We start from the raw sequence: 23452 nt of genomic DNA, 5'->3' as shown, positions 1-23452 counted from the left end.
TTTAAAATCATCTGGGCGGGGGTGGGGGAGGCGAATGAATGACAAGGCCATTGGCCAATCAGCAGAAGCCCCGTTTCTGGGCCGGGTCCCCTCCTCCTTTAGCCGTTTTCCAGAACCACCCGGAGCTTAACGGTTGCTACGCGGATTGTTCCATGCAGGTTCTGCTCATAGGGGTGGACGGGCCTCAACGCACAGACGGTGCAGAGATTTCAGGACTCTATTCGAAATATTCACACAACAGCTTTGCGGAGTTGGATAAGAGATTTTGATTTAGAATAAACAACCTGTTATTGGTGTCCATTCTCGGGAGAAGATACTTTTGCATATCCTGTCCGCCACCGCCGTTTAGTTGGAACCAATTTCTTGGGCGGAAGTCTGTGGCGCGCCAGGAGCTGGGCAGGAGCTAGGAGAAATGGCGGTCCCGGGTGAGGCGTTGGGCATGGGCCTGCCTTGATCTTGGGGAGGTGATCCGCAAGGTTCTTGGGTCCCAAGAGGGAGACAGTGGAAGCCGAATGCGCCCTGCTCTTGAGCTGGAGAGGCGTGTTCTCCTTCCTCTGCAGAACAGGCTCGTCTGCACGTTCGGGTTTCGCGGGGGAGGGGAGGGAGATTCGCGAGGAATTTACGGGTCCCCAAGCGGCCCATCCCCAGCGGGACGTCTACCTAGGGGCGCGCGTGGGCGTGGGGGCGGGGAGGACCCCGCTGCGAGGCTGGGCTGGTTGGGGGTGGTTGAGAGGGGGACAGGTTGGCATTGGCTTGGGGAAATTGGAGGAAGGGTAATATGGTAAACGTGTTTAGGGCCTCAGGTAGTGGAAGGTATGGGAATTCAAGTTTCTAAGGTTAACAAAAGGCCTTCCACGCATTAGCCAGGTGTGGGGTGCAGGGAGATCCTGAGTGTTACCCTGGTTTGAGGATACTAAGGCCCAGAGAGGTGAGGTGATTTGCCCAGCTGGAAGTGTAGGAGGCTCAGGTGTCCAGGAGGTGACTGTCTTAAACAGAATGAGTTCATTCATTCCATCAGGAAGCCGCCTTTCCATTCATTCATTTGTTCGACATATATAATGTGCCTGGCACTGTGCTAAGCGGTTGAGGATACAAAAAAAGATTCAAATAACATTCTGCTCTCAAGGAGGTTACAGTCTAATGGGAAGAATTCAGGGCCTGCTGTACTGCCAGGCTTCAATCTTAGGCCCCAGCAGAGAGAGGACCTAGGGATCTCACCGGTAGTAAGAAGGAGCCTTTGACACTGTCTATCACTCTTTTCTCCTTGATACTCCCTTTAGATTTTCAGACCACTTGCTTCTGGTTCTTCTACCCATCTGACTCTTGTTGGATCTTCATATAAATCATTTATGCTAGGAAAAGAAGTGTTGTGTCCCACAGGGCTTTGACTTTGGACCCCCTTTTCTGTTCCCATTCTTTTATTTCTTTTGGTAATTTCATATATTTTTTTTAATTTGGAAAATTTTAATTAATTAATTAGTTTAGAATATTTTTACATGGTTACAAGATTCATATTCTCTCCCTACCCTCCCCCTGCCCCCTCCTGTAGCCCATGTGCAATTCCATTGGGTTTTACATATGCCATTGATAAAGACCTATAGTTTCCATATTATTTCCATATTTCCATATTATTGATATTTGCACTAGGGTGCTCATTTAGAGTCAATATTCCCAATCATATCCCCATCAACCTATGTGATCAAGCAGTTGTTTTTCTTCTGTGTTTCTACTCCCAGAATTCTTTCTCTGAATGTGGATAGTGCTTTCTCATAAATCCCTCAGATTGTCCAGAATTATTATATTGCTGCTAGTAGAAAAGTCCATTACATTTGATTGTGCCACAGTGTATCCATCTCTGTGTATAATGTTCTCCTGGTTCTGCTCCTTTCACTCTGCATCAATTCCTGGAGGTCATTCCAGTTCACATCTCATATCTATTTTTGAGCCTACCCTCCCTGCCAGTCTCCAGACATATCTCCAGCTGCTTATCGCACATCTTGGAACTTGATGCCCTGAAGACAAACTGAACTCTTTATCTTTCTCTCCAAATCCAACCCCCTTTCCAAATTCTCCATTTCTGTCAAGGGTATAGGTGTCTTTACAAATCATCTAGGCTCACAACCAAACCATCATTTTCAATGCAAGTCTCTTACTTCCCATATCCAATCTATTACCTAATCCTATCATTTCTACCTTCATAACATCTCCTATACATACATGATCCCTTGTTTCCTGATACTTGTGCACCTTTATCATCTCACACTTGGAGCTTTCTGGTTAATCTGCTTGCCACATCTCCCCATTATGGTCTATCCTCCACTGAACTTCCTAATGTGCAGATCTAATTGAGGCAGACAACTCAATAAATTCTAATGACTTGCTATTACCTTCAGGACCAAATAAATAATTTGTCTTTATATAGCTCCTGTTGTGTGCCAGACATTGTGCTAAGCAAAAAGAACCCTGGAAGATAAGATGCTATTATTAATCCCCATTTTATTGTTGAGGAAACCCAAAGCAAGCAGGTTAAGTGACTTGCCCAAGTTCATACATTTAGTACCTGAGTTCACTCAGGGACTTTCTGCCTTCTGGCCCAGTACCCTTTTTTCTGAGGGCCAAATGAGGTAATGTGTATAAAGTATCCTACAAGCCTTAAAGCCCTTTGTAAAGATTGGATTCATACATTCACTCTGACCATCTCATTTCACAGAGGAGAAAATCAAAAGTCCAAGAGAAATGAGGTGACAAAATAACACTTGAAGAATAACACTTGTTAATTGATTCACAACAACCAGATGAGGTTGTCATTTGTGGTTATATCAATTTTACAGCTGAGGAAATAGAGGTACAGAGAAGTAGAATCTTTTGCCCAAGGTTACACAGTAAAGCTACTGATTCCAGTGTTCTTTCCACTCCAGTGGATCATAGGTTTGGAGCTAGAATTAATCTTAAAAGGTTACTCAAAGCACCTTCATTTTATAGGTAGGGAAACTGAAGCACAGAGATGTTATATGTTTGAAGTCATTTATGTAATAAATAGCAGATCTAGAGTTGTGAGCAGAGATGAGTAAGGCCTTGATGCTTGCTCTTTGGGAGCTTATGATCTAGTAATGGGGAGAAGACAAGTATACCAATGAGAGAGAGAGAGAAGAGGGAAAGGGGAGAGGGGAGACAGGGGAGACAGGGGAGAGAGAGGAGAGAGAGCTACTGCCCCCTGGGGGGGGGTGGTGGTGGTGGTTCTGCAGCGATCCAGGGCAGCAGTGATGGCTACAGGTACATTTATCTTTCCTATTAATTGCTATTAAAATTTTTAAAAAATTAATTTCCAGGGGGCTAAGTAATATTTTTTCTGGAAAGGGAGCGGTAGGCCAAAAAAGTTTGGGAACTACTGCTATAGGTGATAACAATTACTTGGGGAAAGAGGGAGATGGTACTTTCTGGTAGAGAAATTATGGAGGTAGGGTAACATTTAAGCTAATTCCTGAAGGATCTGTAGAATTTCAAAAGTAATAATAGTTTATAGCTATAAACACTTTACATTTCTGATTTTATTTGGCTTTTTCAACAATTCCATGTAGTAGATATTGATGTAAGTTTTATCCCTGCTTTACAGATAAGGAAACGGGCTCAGAGAGTTTGAGTAACTTCCCTAACATCACAAAGCTAGTAAATGATGGGGCCAGGACTCCAGCCTGCAAGGAGGAGGTGGGGAAGAGGCTGTGGAAAAGGGTATTCCAAACAAGAATCAGCATAAGCAAAGGAACAGAGGCATGATCAAAGAATGATTCTTAGTGCATCTTGGGTGAACTAGGAATTTTAATAACCAAGGCAAATTGTTTTGGGAGTAGTTGAAGTAGTCTAGAAATAGGTCGTGGGAGTTGAGGTTGAAGAACTGAGAGGCCAAGGTGAAGAGTAGGAGTTGGGGATTGGGAGAAAGAAGGGACCCTGAATTAAATATTCCATTCATTGGGGAGAAGAACCTCCTTCCCTTCTGTTCATGGATAACAGGAATCTGGACAGTATGAAGGGAACTTTAAAGAAGAGATATTTACTGAGTTAGAGTAACAGAAGAAGAGTTTGAATGTGGCAGTGGGGAATGAGGAGTATGCCAAGTCTCTTCTGGCTATATATGATATGTTCAAGTAAGAATGGAGCAGCCAGCCTTGGATCGGGTGCCAAGGGATGTGCTATCTTTAGAAGAAAACCAGCTTTAATTGAGATGGGAAGATAAGAAAGGAAGAGATCTAGCATGAAAAAAGTTTAACAATGGAGGAGACTTCCATGGGACACTGGAAGGGAATGGTAACTATACATGACAGATAATTAGTAGGTGCTTTAATATATTTGTTGTTTGAGAGGTATTAGGAGAAAGGAGAATTTTACCCAGACAAAAGGTATTTTCAAATCAGAGATTTGAAAGAAACAGGAGGCAAGAATTGACTAGCTGTGGTGCACAGTGAGTACCAAGTATAGATTGGTCTCAATGCTGTAATTTAAATGTTCTTATGCCACTTCAGATCTTGACTGAGACTATGCTCTCTTAGTTGATTCTAATAATTCTCTAGGTGTCTTATATGGATAAATTCTCCTGTTAAGATAGGGGCAGGTTTGCCTTTTTTCTCCCTCATTGGGAAGACAGCCTAAGAATCGGGTAAGATGGCTATGGGACCCTAGTTGTTAGCAGCCCCAGTCCAGGAGGGAGGCAAGAGACCCCTCAGATAAACTTCATGGTGCCATGCTAGATCCAACTCCAGGGTATGTGGAAAGGGAGTTTGTGAGAGATGATGCTGGAAATCTAAGATGTAAACACACTGGAGGACTTTGAGTACCAGTCTGGCATTTAAAAGCCCTAAAGATTTTTGACCAGAGACTGACGTGATCAGAGGGCATTAGGAAAATCTGTGTCATTTGGGAAAAGTTGCTTACCTACAAAAATAGATACTCTCTACAAAAATTTTCCCATTCTTGTCTTCTATAATCATAGTAGTCTTTTCTGGGTTACTAGTAACTTTAAATGGCATTGGGATGGGATAAAACTTATTTAATAGTCATTATTAAAATAAACACATTTTCCCCCAGGTTCCAACACCATCTTACTCTTGGCCCTAACAATCACAGTCATCCAGGCCCTAACACCCAGCCATTACCTCACCCAGCGTGATGTTGAACGACTAAAATCTTCTCTGAACCAGCCTTTCTCAAATTTGGAAACTGCTTTCTACTCTATCGTGGGACTCAGCAAACTTGGTGCACAAGTGCCTGATGTAAAGGTGAGGTTAAGACTTTGGTTTTCCTACTAAGTATCAGTTGCAAGGCAAAAGAGTAATAAGAACTAGGTCCATGTTGGTGACACATGTGCTGCTATAGTGTGCCAGAGGGGGCTGCTCCCTTCCTCTTCTCAACACAGGTCTGAAGACATTTCTCTCATCACCTATCCCTCTATCCAGCAGCCCAGTGGGAGCGCTTCCTCCCTCTGTCTGGGGTAAGGTGTGGGGCTCATATGCAGCATGAGAGTTGTGGTTTGGGCATTCGGTTTCTAAAAGGTTCACCATCACTGGGCTAGGCAATTGGGGTTCAGTAACTTGCTCAGGGTCAAACAACTAGGAAGTATCCGAGGCTAGATTTGAACCCAGAACCTCCTATCTGCGGACCCGGCACTCTATCTACTGAGTTACCTAGCTGCCCTATTGCCTATCAGCTTTTAAAAGTGCCTTCATTGCCATCTCCATTTCTTTCACTGGAGGTTTTTTTCCCCCTTACATAGGACAGCAAGAGCCAATTCAGTTCAAATATTTTTCTTTCAATACAATTTTGTTTTTTCTGTACAGTTAAATATTAAATGCCTATTACCTATTTGGTATTATGCATTGTGAGACATGAAAAATATTAGATGTTATACCTCCAGACCTCTAGAAGCTTATAGTCTAGTTGGAGAATCAAGACCCAAAATCTTAAGACAATTACTATAATAGAAGGCAACATGTGATAATTACCAAATGAGCAGGTAGTAAGTAAATGCTTTTGATTTAGTGTTCTGAGAGGAAGAAGAGAGATCATAGCAGAATTAGTGTGATGTAGGAAAGCTTCACAGAAGAGGTGGGATTTGAACTGGCCTTGGAAGGATACATAAGATTCAGAGGGTTTAGTGGGAGAGCATTTCAGTCAAGTGAGATGACATAAGCAAAGGAAACTTCCATAAACATGTCCGAGATACAGTATAGTAAATGAATTTGAACGGAATAAAAAGTTTGTTCCTGGAGGCCATAGAGAGTCAGTGAAGGTTTTTAGGAACTCTCGAGGAAACAGTTCACCAATATTCTGATAATTACAGGTTTAAGAAATGTTTCCCTTTTAAACTTTGTAGGAGAGAATCATCAGATGGTTTCCAGTCTTGTCTGGATAATAAACATCTCTTAATAGATAGAGTAAAACAAAACTTTTTGAAATCTTACAGCAACAGAATCAAAGGATAAGAGTCACAGAACTTAAAATTTTAGATTAAAGAGTCTAAAGAACTGCTCATAAATTTTCTTAGGTTCATTCAAAGATAAACTAGTGAGGCTTAGCAAATTCTAGAACTCTAGAGTATTACAAGAAAGGCAAAATACTAACAGGTAATAGATTATCAGAAATTACACAAGCAAGTAATATAGCCTTTTATTCTACAAAGAGGCAACAAGGTTCCCCTTAGTTTTTTCAGGTTAGTCTTCATAGTAACATCAAGCACAACAGATAAGATAGGCAAATCTTGAGGCCTGTTCCCACATTCCCCACTTTTTGTGCACAAGGGAAGCAAATCATCCTAGATATCATCTAATATGTATCATCCCAGATAGGATATCTTTGCTCATAGTTTATGAGCATGACATAGCAAACATTAGGGACAAGTGACCCTCATAGAAGTCAAGGAGAGACAGAACTTGTGTCCTAGGAAGGGATTAAAAATGGTAGTTGCTTTGTGCAAAGCAAAGGAGAGGTAGCAGAGGCCAAGGGCTGAGATACACAGGCAAAGGATATGAAATTACCTCATACTCTCCAAGCTTCCCGGAGTCTAGTTAAGTACTGAGCCATCCAAATAGATCCTAGGACCTTTTTATTTTGGGATCATCATGATTTTCCCTAAGGTTCTCAGGAGGGAGGGAGAAATGTAGCAATAGCTTTGCTGTCCCCTTTTTTTGCCAATTAGGATATCTAGTCTGTCTTGTTTGTGTATTATTCAGGGATATGGAACAGAACAGGATTTTCCCCTGAAACTGTGAAAAGGCCCATGCCTACCAGAATGGACATTTTAAGTTTTTCACAAGTGGGAGAGTGAAATTGACAAAGGAATAATCAATCCCAAGATCCCAAAGTTCATTTGTGACTAGAAAGCATCTTTATGCATTCCCTTTGTCACACAAATCTTCAGTTAGTCTTTCTATAATTGTCTTTCTACTTGTCAAAAGATCTATTTAAAGGTAATAGATAGATGGTAGAACTGGTTGGTGGCCTTGGGAATAGGGACAGAGTTGAAAGGGAAAATCCATAGCAATTTAAAGCACTGTTCCAAGGAAGTATCTAGCAAGGTTCTTTTTGTTTTTTGGGCAAGATATCTTATATTTGGGTATGGAAATCTTCTTTCTGTTCATTTCTTTAGTGTTTTAATAATTCAGGATAGGGTTAGAAGCTGTAACTCAGAATTGTCTTGCTATTAAATAAGAACAGTTTTCCTGTTAGTGGTAGATCTTATACTCATGAGAGCTATAAGTAAAATGTTTGGTAATTTAAAATAATTTCAGCACAAATTTTAACTATCTTATTTAAATTCTGTTTTGCCATTCCTGTAGATTCAGGGTAGGGAAAATGTTGCATCTGGAGTAGCTTATAGATTTCTTTTGTTGTTTGTCCTGAGAATGTGTAACTCTGTCTTAAGGGACTGAAGTTGGGAGTAAATTCTTTTTTCAAAAAGTCTGTTACTAATTTTATTGCATGTTATTTTATGCACTTATGCCTTTTATATATCCTGAATACATACAACAACTCATATACATCTTCATAGTAATAGTATTTAGATATTTAATAAATTAATTTGTACATTTATGAAAAGTTCCCAAAACAGGAATAAGCTACTCTCTTTGCTCTTACAGACTTTTCTACACCTTGGCCTTGGCAAATGGTGCTTGTCATCTATTATCGTTGGGAAATATGGGGAAATATTTAAAGCAAGCCAACTTTGAAAAAACTGTTTCAGTAAGCTTCTCCCTTTTGTTTGTGTGTACCAGATCTTGGTGAATGGGAGCAAGGTACACGATTAAGCACGGTCATAGTTTAGAGACTGCCAGTCTTCAATCATCTTTCTCAGTTTCTGAGACCTAATCTTAGAGGTAGCAACATCCTCAAGAAAAGTTTATAGGAGACTGGTTCTTAGGGAGGAGGCAGAAACAACATAGATCTGTAGCCTATGGTTTAAGAAGGGTATATTATGAGCTTATCTTATGAAAAAAAAGATACAGGATGGTTGGCTGGTGCTACTCTTAGGAAGTATACAATAAAGATATTTTACCCACCACTGAAATCTCAAAAATATATAGTGAAATGAATATATCATCCATCATAGGTCAGAGGATTTTACTGTAAAAGGGGAGAGTATAAAATAAATACTTATTCTAGCATTAAGCTTCTGGCACATCTGTTCTGAAAGTCACAGACAGACTTTTTTTAGGTATATAAAGTCCAGACTCCCTTAACTCTGATTTTTGGTAAAGATCAGAACTATTTTTGAAACAGATGGTTTTATGCATCATTACTTCATATCATTCAAAGGCTGTAATGCCATAGCTTGTGGTCTCATAGGTGGGAAACTTTCAGTTCATTTATGAAATAGGGTTATCTTTTCACCACCTTCACAGAACAGATGCTCAGACCTTCTCAGCAATCAATATCTACTTAGAACAGGTTTAGAAATGTGCCACCATTTAGCACTTCCCAAAAGGTAATCCTTTACATATTCCCCTTGTAGGGTGAATTGCTAACTTATCAATAAGCATTTATTAAGTACATTCTATGTGTTAAGTATTGTGGATAAAGTAATGAAAAGCTGAACACTCCCTGCACCCAGAGAGCTTGCATTATAATAGGGGGAGACAACATGTAAATATATAGGTGTTTACCAGATACTATAATGTAAATACCCAGATGATCTGGAAAGGAATGTCCCAGGAAAGGCTTTATGCTGAAGGTATCTTGAGTCTTAAGGAGAACCAGAAATTCTAACTGGCAGAGGTAAGGAAGATGATACCAGTGATGGGAGACAGCCAGTGAAAATGCAGTGAGATAGGAAATGGAAAGACTAGCAAGTAAACTAGTATGGCTAGACTATACTGTTTGTGAAGTGGAGTAAGGTGTAAGTCTTCAAAGTTAGGGAGTGGCCAGGTTGTGAGACACGTTAAATGTCAGAGCAAATTTTTTGAGTTTAGAGGCAGTAGGGGACTCTTTGGAGTTTATCGAGTAGGGTGAGATCTTCTGAACACCTCTTTTCAGAGGGAGTGATCTGAGAAGGTCACTTTTTAAGAAGGTCTATTCTATAAAACAATGATCAATACTATATATGGTAAATGTCGAGGTCATCCTTATAGCTTTAAAGCCAACTGAGATCTCATACCATCTGGATACCTTCTGAGATGCTGGACACATGTGCATAGCTCCCTTTGGCAAGGATATCTTGCTAGATCATTTTAGAGGATTTTCTTTGTGATTTTTACTCACAATATGATTATTGATTACTGGTTCTCATGCCATTCCTTACCATTAATTCTATTATGATTACAACTTATTTTTATATTATTATATGTAGAAATTATACATACACAAAATATAAAACAATGAATATATCAACAACTTAACTAAGTTATCTTTTATACTGTGTCACTTGATTGACCAGATTACAGGAATGGTAGAGATCTCAACTCAAATTGGAGAAATTCTCATTTTCTTTTTAAACTTAGTTTTTAACCCTTTTCACTATGAGGCTTAACCTTGTAGACTTGAAAGAAGTTTTTTAAAACTCCAACAATTTCTTGGCAGTTATTCAACCATAAAAACAATACCATCCTTTTCTGGAATCTATTCCAGCTTTGCCCTGTCAGGCTTTCAATATAAACCTATCATTAGGGTTTTTCTTTTTGTTACAGTTTAACCTCTTTCTATTTTTTTCTTCTTTGATTAAACCCAGATATAAAACTTAGACTTTTCTAGAACTGGCAGGGCTTAGGCTTCTATATTATATACAGACAAGAAGTCAGGGTGCTTCTAGGGCAGGTAGAGCAGATTTAAATTACTTTCCTCCTTTTGTACTGGATCCCATTCACCTCACATTTAACCTGAACGTATAGTGGAAATGAAGGCAGCCAGTGTCAAAAACAGCACTGTAGTTTGATCATATAGGAAAACACATACAAAATAGATACTGTTGGGTTGATGGCAGAAAGGGTTAGGGCTCTCAATTAAGAAAGACAACGATCAGGACCCTTTGTCCCCTTTCCCATAACTTCCTTACAATAACAGTCAAAATTTTGACAACCAGGACCCTGTGGAGTTAAAACAACAAAGTTGTCCCCTTAAAAAAAATCAACAGACAATAGAAACTTTTCCTGGGGTAGCCTGTGTTTTCTTCACAGGTCTAATAGAACCAGAACCACAAGAGTAGAGGACCTCAGTTATACCCAATAGAGTCTGGCAAAGCTCTGATAGTTACAATAAGAATAACAAAATCCTTTTGAGCCAGAAATACAACAGTTCAGGAACAGAGAGCAGAAACTAGTCCAGCCCAAAGCCATCTCTGAGACTGGGATGGTGTCTTCCACTAAGGTCCAGCCTTCAACCTCTCAGAATAGCACAAAAGTTCCAGAGCTGTTCATCAGAAAAACATGTCATCTAGGGCAGTGATGGGCAAACTATGGCCTGTGGGCCAGATGCGGCCCCCTGAAATGTTATATCTGGCAGGGCAACATTGTTCCTAATCTGATGAATACAGTGAGTAGGCTACAATACAATGAAACTTCGAAAGAGTTGCCTTAGATACAGACTGACAGATGAGCATTTCCTTTCCTTTGGCCTCCTCTTTAAAAAGTTTGCCCATCATTGATCTAGGGGGATTCCTTCTCAGAAATATGTTTGGTTAAGCCATGTAGTCTGAGCCATCGATGTATATACTCAGTCCCTCTAAGACAGGGGTCGGCAACCTTTTTGGCTGTGAGAGCCATAAACGCCACATTTTTTAAGATGTAATTTTGTGAGAGCTGTACAGTGCTCACAGTGCGCACTCCTGTAACAGCGCCTGAAAAAAAATTGACTTTATGGCTTCTGCAGAAAGAGCCATACGTTGCCGACCCCTGCTCTAAGAGATTAAATCTCTTACTTAGAATGAGCCTAAAGAAAAGTCATGGAGGGCCAATAGCTGCCACGGCCTTGCTCCAAAGCCAGGATACTGTATTCAGAGAACAGCTATAGCATTGAATTTTAGCCTCAGAACTAGAAGAGAAAACCCACCACTCCTCTGCTAACCAATCAAGGCATACTGTTTTCATGTATCAAATGAGAAGGACTCACAGCTAGACAGTAAGAATCTTTCATTCTTTATACTAGTATTCTTAGCACTTGATGGCAAAAACAGTAATAGAAAAGAAGAAATGGAAAAAGGAAACGTTAAAAAAAGATGAATTTTATAGGGCTTTGAGGAATTATTTGTTATTTATCTTCTCCAGGGAGAGGGAAAATAAAAATATGTATCCAAAATTTTAAGCCTAAGAGAATATTGACAGAAATAAGGAAATTTTTTTGAAAGACAAGTTTGACTTTAGACATTTTAAATTAAATTTGATGGCAAAATATTGAAATGGAGATGGGAGGTGTTGAGGGGGTCAGTCAGAATTTGAGCTGAAAATGTAGAATTGAATTGGTTGCATATATATAGGATACTTGTGTTTGGTTTTGGACAAAGAATTTCATGTGCTAGTAAACATTGCCAATATTTTACAAATGGGTTAGACCTTTCACCTTAGGCTTTCAACATTCATGTTTTATTCATTGACCTTATGGAATTTATAGGTTGGCTTAAAAAATAGCCTAAAAATAGCACTTTGAGATTTAACTTACAATAAAATGTTCCTTCCTGAATTCCATATTCTCTTTATTTTATGAAATATCTAGAAACTATGATGCTAAGCATATAAATATGATAAAAGGGAATTGTACCTAGGCCTTAAAGTTATTTAATTTATTGTTGAGCTGGTTGTTTGATGGATTCATCAAATTGAGGGTTATATCCTATTTACCTCTACCTCATTGTGCGGGGGTGATGTGCCTTGTTTTTTATCTCTTGCTCTTTCAGTTGGTGAAAGAGATCCCCAAGCAGAATATTGTTTGCTTTTTGAAATTTAATCAATGCCGCTCCAACAAAAATGCCAGGTCTACCACAAGAGTTTGAAGTAAATTTATTGAATGATATTTTTAGCAATGTTGGTAGGTAGAAGACTCAAATGCAAGAATTAAAATGGAATGACATTATGGGAGTAAAGAGCCCTATAGAATTCACTCAAAGTACAATGTAAGAAGACTAGGTTCACTGGTTGTCTATCAGTTGACTGGGACTTTTCAAAGTTGAATGTTTTTGTAAAATCTGATCTGTGCCCTCCTTCCAGGTTTCTGTTTCTTTTATGACACAATAAGCAACAGTTCAAACTATAATATCTTAAACTTTGGGAAAAGGACACAGAAATGTGTACTTCTTTGTGTTGCTTTGTACACATAAAAATTGCATTGCATTGCTCCCATGCAACCATTTTATTCTTAATAGCTAGATGTTATGCTACAGCTTTCCCACAAGATGGAGACAAAGCCTATACTTTTATAGCAAACCTTGTGCATATAAGAATTTGCATGTTGGATTAAGCAATTTGTTTCCTTCTCCTTATGCTTAATTTATAAATCTTTTGAAAATTTTTCTTTTCCCCTTCCTTTCTACAAATGGCATTCTTTCTAAATACTTTATTCAGAATTTTAATTTAGATTCTTGTTAAATGCTAAGCTAGTTTTAAGATTTGTTTTTGAATAACTGGAATGTATATTATAACTCCACAAACCAAAATATTCAGTGGTGTTATCTCTGTGTGAGAGCACACCTTAATATTTCTACTTTTATCTTAGTGTGGGTCATGGCGGGGGGGGGGGGCGGGTTAACAACCATCCTGTTGCTTTTGTATGTTAGCTTTCAAGTATAGCAAGAATGTTTTGTATGAGGTACTTGCGATTTTCCCCATCTCTCTTAAAATCATGACTTAATTTTGATTTCTTTTTTTTCTCTAGCAAGCCTGTACCTTCATCAAATCCAATCTAGATCCCAACAGTCTTGACTCCCTTTTTTATGCTGCACAGTCCAGCCAGGTCCTTTCAGGGTGTGAGGTAAGTCAGATCTCCTGAATCTAATGTTACAATCTGTGATGTAGCATGAAAACTTCTTTTGGCATCTTTCATATTACTAAGAATTGGTGGGGTAGGGGAAGGAATTATTTGGGTTTAATAAAAGTATCATTGTTTCCTGGAAGTTCTTTTTTATAGCATGAAAGAGAGTTCAGTTCTGTCTAGTTTTTGCTTTTTTCTTAATATGAAGCTTAATTTTTTTCTTAATTTTGACTTTTTTTAGAAAAGTGGCCCTTTTTGTAACAATTTTCCCCCTGCTGTTTGGGGAAATTTTGATTTCCTTTTCTATCCCACCTTTTTTCTTGAAACAAAAGGAAAGGATAATATATATGAAAACTTCTTCCTCACCAAATTGCTAGAATGTTTATATTCTTGAAAGCATGAGAGCATTGTGCAAAGAAAAATGACTCTCCAAACTAGGGATCCAGATATATTAAAACATTGGTGTGGAAATACTGGCAAGTTTGATGACTTCCCATCATCACTTTACATCAGCCATAGGGAAGAGCCACTAGATTGGCTAGTTACCAATATCTGATATGAATTCCTCTATGTTTTTACTAATTTTTTCACAGATTTCTATTTCAAATGAGACCAAAGATCTGCTCCATGCAGCTGTGAGTGAAGATTCATCAGTCTCTCAGATCTACCATGCAGTTGGAGCTCTCAATGGTTTTGGCCTTCCTTTGGCATCTCAAGAAGCACTCAGTGCTCTCACTGCCCGTCTTAGTAAGGAGGAAACCGTACTTGCGTGAGTCATTGTTAAGAAGCATTTATTCAACTCCTGATAACCTTCAATATTGTCACTGTGTTTGGAGAGTTTCGAGACAAGTTTTGCCTTTTTGGATGAAGAAAAAAACTAAACTAAGACGTGATTGGACAGTTTGTGTATGGTATAGAGTCAGGGACATAGAAAGGAAGGATAATTGAATCTTAGGAGTAAAGAATAAAAATAAAAGCAAGTATGAAATAATTGTAATTCATATTTCTAGAGCACTTTAAGGTTTTACAAAGTGTTTTCCTCACAGTAATCCCATGAGGGAGGTGTAGAACAAGTTAACAGTTATCATCTTCATATTATAGAAGAGCCTCAGAGAGTTTAATCGATTTGTCCAAAATCACACAGCCACAAAGTATTAAAGCTTGGTTTTGAACCCAGGTTTCCTACTTTAGTATTCTTTCTAATATCCTATTGCCTCTCTGATTAGCTGTAGAAATAGTTCTTTGTCTAAAATGGCTATAGTGGGGACATGTCAAAAAGAAATGAGACAAGAATATAGGAATTCTTAGAGGTGAGGGTTGGGTGAGAAAGAAAGGCTGAAGTGAGAGAAGAAGGAGTTTCCTATACCAAATAGGCTACTATCTTGAAAAAAAAGTAACTTCAGTAGTAGTGGGAAATGTCTTTTAAGGGGATTGATTATGTGGATCATGCAGTAGTTTATTTAGTATTTAAGGCAGACTTACTTCAAGCGATTGTTTTAGATGAGCCACTTGTCCCCTTTACAAAATGCTTTCTTCATTCATGAACTACACTTTCATGAATTTGATTTAAGGGAAAAAACAATTTGAAAGTTTCCAGTGTTGAATGTTATAAACAAATTACTCTAAATTGTTTTGTATTCATTTATTTAATGCTCTCAAAAGGGAAGGAAATTGGTGGCTGGGGAGTAAGTATTTAAGGCTTGTGATAAAGCTGCCACCCTGTGGCTAAGCAGATTTATTTTCATTCTTAAACATCTAATCCAAATTTTTTCCTTTTGATTCCACCAGCATGATGTATTTTAAAGAAGAGGGAAATCATATTTTAATTGGAAAATCTTTTTCTCTCCTTTTCTTGTTTTTCCCTAGTTTTGCTTCTATTCCTGGCAAACACTAGGATCTTAGTCATGTTTAAAATTCAGTTTTGTTCTCCAACTGCAACTGTAACAGTGATCTTTAAGGACCATACTTCATATGGACTCTCATGCTTTTTTTTTTTTTTTTTTTAAACTCTTACCTTCCACCTTAGCATCAATACTTTGTATTGGTTCCAAGGCAGAAGAGGGGTACGGGTTAATGGGGATAAAGTGACTTGACCCCGGATATCCTGTCTCCAGACCTGGCTCTCAAATCTACTGAACCACTTAGCTAGATCCCCTCATGGTTTCTTTTAGCGAACTACAACTTCCTTGTTTTATAATACAACATTTCAGAGAAATAAGTTTTTCAGGGAGCAGGTTGGAATTGCTATGAAGTTAATAGATATCATCGTACACAGAAAATGTCTATTTTGCATTCTCTAGCATATTGATTTTATAAATGGTGATTGAGCCCTAGACCAAACTGTACCACTGTACCATTTGTCTGGTACCCTGAAAACAGTGAGCTCACTCAACCACCAGATGACCAGTTTTCCTGTTTTCATTCAGAGAAACACTATTTACATTTTTCATGGTTCATGCCTTCTCAGAGTAGAGTAATGAACATTTAGAGGTAGAAGGTTGTCTTAGGGAACATCTAATCCAAATTTTTTATTTTTATACGAGAGAAAACTGAGGTTCATAAAGATTTAAGTAACCTAATTGCCCAAATGAATGACAGAACCAAGATTAGGACCAGGTCTCCTGACTCCTAGGTCACTGTTTCTTGTAATCCATTGGTTGCTTCAAAAGGCAATAAATATTTATTGAGTCCATACTCTGGCATAGCATCATGCTTGGATTTATGTGGCATTGAAAATAGAACTCAAAGCTGTGAATTCAGGGGAAAGAGAAATTACTGTGATTTGGGAGACATTCACAGTTATCTAAATATTGGGAGAGTTCTCTATCTCTTCCATAGAAGGTTTTCTAACTAGTAATCTGTGTGAATATTGTTACCAAGAATACAATTTTTTATATATTATATAATATGCAATGTTATATAATATATAATAAATGTATAGCTTGCTTTCTGCCTGTTCACCACTTTATTCTTTCTAGCATATTCTGAGGGAAAAGGGGAAAGCCAGTAATTTTAATTATAAACCTTCATATGTTCTTCTCATAGACAGCTCTGATAAAAATTATTAGAAGAAAAGTTTGTCTGCATTATCTGCAGAGTTTGTTAGCACATGCTCTGAGCCTTGGATACTTGGATAATTGAAGATGAATTGGAGGGTTTGAATCTAACAGTAGACGCATGATCTCACTGACTGTTTAACTTTAGTCAGTTAGCAAGCATTTATTGTTCCTGCTATGTGCTAGGCATTGGAGTCATGAGTTTAAAAGTGTAGAGCCCCTGCTTTCAAGGGACTTACATTCTGCTAGGTGGATGCATTATGAGTAATACAATTAAGATAAAGTAAATAAAAGATAAGTAAATACAAGAAATATGCAAAATAAATACAAAGTGATTTGACAGGGAGGCTGCTAACAACTAGGGAAACTGGAAAAAGGTCCCTTGCAGGAGCTGGCACTTGCTTAGACCTATGAGGACCTAGTTCCAAGGGAAAGAGGAGAGAAAGCATTCAAAGCCCAAAAGACAGCCTGATCAAAGAGGCAGTGGTGGGGTAAGTGTGATCAGCTTAGAAAGAACCTGGAACTAGGTTGTGATATACTTTAAATGGCAAATAGAAGAGTTCATACTTTATATACTAGAGGTGATTTAGAGCCTCTGATGCTTCTTGAGCAAGAGAATGATGTGGTCAGAGCTGCACTTGCCATCTGAATTCTCCCATGGGGATCCACCTAATGGCCTGGAAGGTTTGAATACACTAGTGGAAAAGGAAGTGGAAGGTAAAGTGCTGTTCAGTTTGTAGACTTTTTCCAAATACCCCCAGATAGTTTATATTCCCTTTGGCTGCATATGACTAGTAGCTCCTTTGGTGTCAGAAAATACCTCTGAGTTTGGGATCATACAAATGGCATTGTCTTTGACTGTTTAGGAGACACAGGCACTAAGAAGTGAAACCACCATTATATGAGTCCATCTGTGATGATCTCTCCTGTCTCCTGCTTCCTTTTGGGGCCATTTCTACTGCCCGTATGGTTTGTTCTACTTAATCACAGAGTGGAACAAATGGAGATAGTGACACCAAACATATCTAATAGTAGAGGACCATCGCTGACTAATCTCAGAAAAGGGAAGGAGTGAAAGGGTAGCAGGTATCAGAAAAAAAACTTGTTAGTTTGTATTTTGGATGAATGATTTTGAAAATATTTACCTAGGATAATCTAAAATATAACAGATGTTGAAACTGGACTTCTCACCTGGAGAAGCAGTGTGATTTATTGGAAACAGCACTGAACTAGGGTCAAGAAACTGGAGTTCTAGTCCTGACTCTCCTCATGAACCAGCTAACTATGTGACCATCTCCTCCCTGAACCTTAGTTTCCTTATTTGTAAAATTAGAGAATTGTACCATTTGGCCTCTGGGTCTCCTTTAGTATTTTGTGATTATGAGCTAAGTACTTACTAGCTTTTGTTTTCTAATTAGATTCACAACTAGGATTTTGTCATTTGTTTAGATAGACTTGTTCCTAGCAAGAATATAAGTATATATAAAAATAGACTTGCTCACTCCAGATTTTTCTTTTTTTTTTTCTTTTCACTTTTACAGAACTATTCAAGCTTTACAGACAGCATCATACTTATCTCAGCAAGCTGATCTAAGAGGCATTGTAGAGGAGATTGAGGTAAGAAATTAGCATTCCATCTGAGATATAGGGCTAATCCTGTTGAAAATTCTCCAGATAGCCAGCCTAGTATAAAGAATTATTTGGTTTAGACATTTATTTTATTACCCTCTGCTACTTTTTTTTTTTTAACCCTTACCTTCCTTTTTAGAAGTAATACTGTGTATTGGTTCCAAAGCAGAAGAGTAGTAAGGACTAGGGTTAAGTGACTTGCCTAGGGTCAAACAGCTAGGAAGTGTCTGAGGCCAGATTTGACCTCAGAGTCTCCCATCTCTAGGCCTGGCTCTCAATCCACTGAATCATCTAGATGCCCTCTCAATATTCAGTAACATTTATACAGTACTTCCTGTGTACAAGTCACTACTAGGTACTGGGGACACAAAGACAAAGACTAAACAATTTCTTACCACAAGCTTACATTCTACTGGGCAGAGACAGAAAACACATGTGTGAGAGAAAAATCCCCCAAGCCCATTATGTGAAGATTAGATTTTAATGTTATCAGTAGTCTTGAGATAATCATGATGGTAATTCTTAGATAGATAGCATAAGTTGTGATTTTAGCAGGTTTTTGTGAATATTCTGGTATAAGTATTAAGGTTTTGGATTAAGGAAATAACTGCTTTTGCAAGGCCTTAGTGCCAACCCCACCCTTCAGTGTTGCTGTTTCAGGCACCCCAACTTGTGATCTTTTATAGGTCAGGATGTCTGACCTTTAGTTAAGAACCTGGTACCACTCATCTCCACCCACTCTTAGCCCAGGCATCATTGCTTTCCCCCTTTCCATTAAGTGATTCTTAAGTCATGATCAAAAGATTTTTTTACCAAATAAGAGGTGCTTCCTAGTTGACCTAATCTTATGGACAAATCAGAAGTACTTTCTAGCTGACTTAACCAATCAATATTGCTTCTGGGTGTCTATTCTTTGAGGGGTATGACTATTTTGTACTATTTTTGTACTGGTATAAAAGTTGTCTAATTCTTTGGGGTATAAAAGAAGGTCCCTCACAGTGCTTGGGGTCCTCTGGTCATGACCAGGAGGTCTGGCTTTGTTGTGGGATCAACCCTCCCATAATAAACCTCTTTCTTTATGGCTTGGATATTTTGCTTATCATTTGCGTACCCATGGTTAGAAAAAAATTACACAACACATGATATAGGAGAAAAATCAGTGGCAGCTGATCTGGGTTCAAATTCTGCTTGGGCCACTGTCTGTATGACATTAGTAAATTCTCTGGGCCTCATTTTCTTCATTTGCAAAATGAAGGAGCTGGGCTAGATTACCTCTTAAGCTCCTTTCTGTATTTAATCCATAATCTCAAGAAAATATGATTTAGTTTGAGAAAGAAAGGGATATAACAAATGAGGGGATCAAAAGAACCTTTCTGTATGGAGCCATCAGTGTTGAACCTTGGGAGAATCTAGAGGAGAGGGAGGGAAAGCACTTTGGGCATGAGGATACCTGTATGGGGATGAATGCAAGAAAGATTGCCTCTCTCAGAATCCTGATGCTGCTTATAAGAGGTGCCTTGGGGTGAAGAGTGGGGACTGCCTTTATTATCAGAGAGATGTCATATGATGTTGTGATTGCTTGCTTTCTTAAGGAGCACACTGCTTACCAGAAACTTTCTCTGAGATTCCTTAGAATTCAATATGCCAATCCCATAGTTATACTAGAATGATGATAAAGCATTTCTATTTCAATTACACAGATAGTTTCTCTGTTTTTATTTGACTTATATTTTGATTGTGTCTTATGGCAGGACCTCGTTGCTCGTTTAGATGACCTGGGTGGAGTGTATCTACAGTTTGAAGAAGGCTTAGAGCCCACAGCATTATTCGTTGCTGCTACCTACCAGCTCTCAGACCATGTGGGAACAGAGCCACCCTTTAAGGAGGTATTAATTAGACAGTTAATAATGTATAGACAAAGAATCCTTTATCTACTGGTGCTAGGGTAGACTTTTTACAAATAAAGGCTAGTAGAAAAACTTGATTACTTTAAGCACATTTTGGTAATCTAATACACATATTCATTGGAGCCCTTGTCAGAATTGTGAAGTAGATGAAATTCATACTTGTTGACCTTCTTCATATCCCATATCCCTACTTAATTCATTTCACTCTGTGATCTTCCTTTTGCTCTCCTACCTATGCTTGTCCTCCAGGGAACTTTCTCGGTGCTTCAGAATTATTCCTCTTTCCTGGTAAAATTCCCTTTCCCGTGATTTGGATGACCTCAGTTAGCTGTTAGAAGACAATCTGGTTAAAATAATTCCTGATAATCATAGAATTCTTTAGTTACATGGGATTTCAGATGTCACTTAGTCTAACCATTACAAAGAGCATGAATCTCTAATGCAGTATTCTAGTGAAGTGATCTGTCAACCCCTACTTGGTCATATCCATTAAGGAAAAAAACTATATCACAAAGTTATTGTCATGCAGTTGTAATTTTTATGCATTTCTTATCCTGACCTCAAATTTGCATTAGTCCTAGTTTTGATTTCTGGAGCCACTCAGATTAAGTGCAAAAGTTTTTCCATTTGACAGCCTTTTAAGTAGTCAAAGTTAAAAACCAAACATATTATTTGTAGACATATTTCATACAAGTTTATCCATTTCCCTGTCCTCAGTCTTGCCCCTTTCCTATCATCACCTCTTAGATTCTCTTCATAGGTCTTTTCTCCTTGCTATATAAATCCAATTCTTCCCACAGATTCTTATATGATGTAAATTTTTTTTTTTTTTTTTTGCTCATGTATTCCAGCTTGCCAGTGTTCCTCTTAAAGTTTCTCAAAATGACAGATGGTCTTAATCCTCCTGGGGGTGGGGTGAGGTAGTATGTTTCCTTTTTTTTAAAGACATGATAATTTAGATGCTTCTTATCATTGGTGGACAATATATAGGAGATACTTTTGAGCTGGGCTGCCCTTGTGCTTTTTGCCTGTTTTAGTTTGTCCTCCCTCAGGGCAAGAATCTATAACTAGCCTCACTTTTGAAAGCTTGCCAACCTCTGCCTTAGAGAGCATTTGTAAAAATAAGCTTCTGTTGTTCAGTATTTTGGAGGAGGGATTTGAATTAGATATTGAAGCTTCCCTGTTGTTATGCATTATTAAACATTGGAATTTTCTCTGGAGAATTTTTAGGAAATAGTAAATAATAAGATATCCAGGATATTTGGATTGTAGCCCTGCTAGTAAAATCTCTCCACATTGCTTCCAATTTGAGGCTTCTGTCTTATCATAGTTGTTTCATTTATATGGGGCTTTCCCCCTCCCCCTGAAAAAAATTAATAAGCTAAAGTAGCCCATCCTCTTTAAAGATTTTTTTTTTTTTTTTTAGTTTTTTCCTATGAGTGTTAATAGAGGAAAATATGCTTTCTGTGATGGAGTTAATTCAGAACACTTATACTGGCTGGGTTGAGGGGAAAAAAATGAAGATAGTTTACGTATTAGATCTGAAGTAATTCTACCTTTATTTCTTGGTTTTTCCAAAACAGGTATATAACTAGAGGAATCAAGCCTGTCATAGGGCAACTTTAGTGAAGTCATAGACGTTAAGGTGTCACTGGCCAAGTGATACAAAAATATAATTGGTAAAATTCAGATCATGGTTTAATGTTGACTGAATTGTGCTGTTAGGAACAAGAGGCTTGTGTTAGTGTCATGTGCATGTGTTTAATGGTTCAATGGAAGGGAATAGATTTCTTTTTAAGCAGGACAGCTCCATAACTTTTATAAATATCTTTCTTAAGCTTCTTTTTGAAAATCATTTCCAGGTTTGTTTGTTTTTTTGTTAGGCTTACATATTATTTCTTTCTTTTAAAAATTTTTATTTGACTTTATTTTCTCCCAGTTACACATAAAAGCCTTTTCTGACATTTATAAAAAGAATTTGAGTCTCAAATTCTCCTCTCCTCACCCTTCCACCAGCTAAGATGGTAAGCAATCTGGCATTGATTTTATGTTACATATTCTTTTTAATCAATAGCATTTTGGGTTTCTTTCCAAAATAAATTTCTCATTTCCAAAGTTCTTTTAAATAAAAATTTAGCCTTAGTTCATCTTATAAGGATGGAATGGGAAGAAAGAGAGGAGAAATAGGAATTGATAGGATAAAGATTTAGTGAGCAGTAATACATTTCATTGTAAATGGTACTACTGTGTATGATAACTCAAGTCAACAAGTATTTATTAAGCATCTCCTCTGATGCTATACTGAGCACTGGGGATACCAAGAAAGGCCAAAACAGTCCCTGCTTATAGTCTAATGGAGGAGATAATATACAAAAAAGTATGTGTAAGGCTAAATTGGAGTTAATTTTAGAGGGAAGGCACTAGCATTGAGGGGGACCAAAAAGGGTTTTTGTAGAAGGCTAGGTTTTAGCTAAAACTTGAAAGGAAGCCAAGAAAGTGAAGAGGAGGAGGGAAAGAATTTCAGCATGGAGAACAGGTAGTAAAAATGCATTTTAGCACTCATATGTTTATACATAGATATGTTTAATTTTAGGGGATTTGTTTCCCTTTTATCAAAGCCCTTTTTTTTTTTTTTATCAAAGTTTTCACATCACTGGCACAAACTAGAGTAGCAGATCTTTTCTTTTAAGATCTCATGTCATCACAGTAAAAATTGACAGAAATATTTCAGCTTGCACAAATAATAGAAAGAGGACCAAAGCCATCAAAAATAAATCTAGATTTTCTACTTTTTTCCCTCCATTTATAAATTTCAGTTTATGACCAAAAGACTTTTTATGCTACTACCTAGAAATTGGAAAAGGAGTTGACTTAGTCCTCCTTTGATGCTGACAAAAACAGAGGAAGTATATTTCACATTTTCTTTCTTTCCTACTGATTACCTTGGGATGTTCTCCTTTTCCTTCAGGATCAAGTTATCCAGCTGGTGAATGCAGTTTTCAGCAAAAAGAACTTTGACTCTCTCTCTGAAGCCTTCAGTGTTGCTGCTGCTGCTGCTGCATTTTCTCAAAATCGCTATCATCTGCCTCTTGTCATTGTTGCTGAGGGTTCAGCTTCAGTGTCTCACCAGCAGCCTGTTCTCCGGGTATGATTTCCACAAATTTATTTAGAGTCCACATTGAGTTTTATTTCAGCAGCACATTTTTAGATTATTTTATTTTACAAAAACTACCTCATATGACTAGTCATTAACCTCATGAAGGCATAAATATTATTTAGGACATAACTCATTTCATTAAGGACAGACATGATGCCTTGACTTACTTTCTCAACAGAACTGCCTAACCCTTATAGTTAAGGTTGATTTTTCAAAGGATGTTAAAAAAGGATTGTATAAGATTAAGCTTATACACATTTCATTTC

At 38.0% G+C, this 23452-nt stretch overlaps 1 protein-coding gene across 4 annotated transcripts in view; it reads left to right on the top strand.

Moving 5' to 3' along the window:
• Nucleotides 1-354: 354 nt before the first annotated feature.
• RPN2 (ribophorin II) overlaps nucleotides 355-23452 on the top strand; it is a 52433-nt gene continuing 29335 nt past the window's right edge. For all 4 annotated transcript variants that reach the window (XM_044664313.1, XM_044664311.1, XM_044664310.1 and 1 more), the window contains exons 1-7: nucleotides 355-425; nucleotides 5080-5270; nucleotides 13342-13437; nucleotides 14031-14206; nucleotides 18035-18110; nucleotides 19874-20008; nucleotides 22998-23174. In XM_044664313.1, the coding sequence (XP_044520248.1) occupies nucleotides 413-425; nucleotides 5080-5270; nucleotides 13342-13437; nucleotides 14031-14206; nucleotides 18035-18110; nucleotides 19874-20008; nucleotides 22998-23174 (864 nt within the window). In that variant the 5' untranslated portion in view covers nucleotides 355-412. The remainder of the gene's footprint in view (nucleotides 426-5079; nucleotides 5271-13341; nucleotides 13438-14030; nucleotides 14207-18034; nucleotides 18111-19873; nucleotides 20009-22997; nucleotides 23175-23452) is intronic.

Source organism: Gracilinanus agilis, chromosome 2 (genome assembly GCF_016433145.1).
Source record: "Gracilinanus agilis isolate LMUSP501 chromosome 2, AgileGrace, whole genome shotgun sequence".
NCBI lineage: Eukaryota > Metazoa > Chordata > Mammalia > Didelphimorphia > Didelphidae > Gracilinanus > Gracilinanus agilis.
The sequence above is the reverse complement of the archived record's forward strand: the minus strand, read 5'-3'. Positions and strand labels throughout refer to the sequence as shown.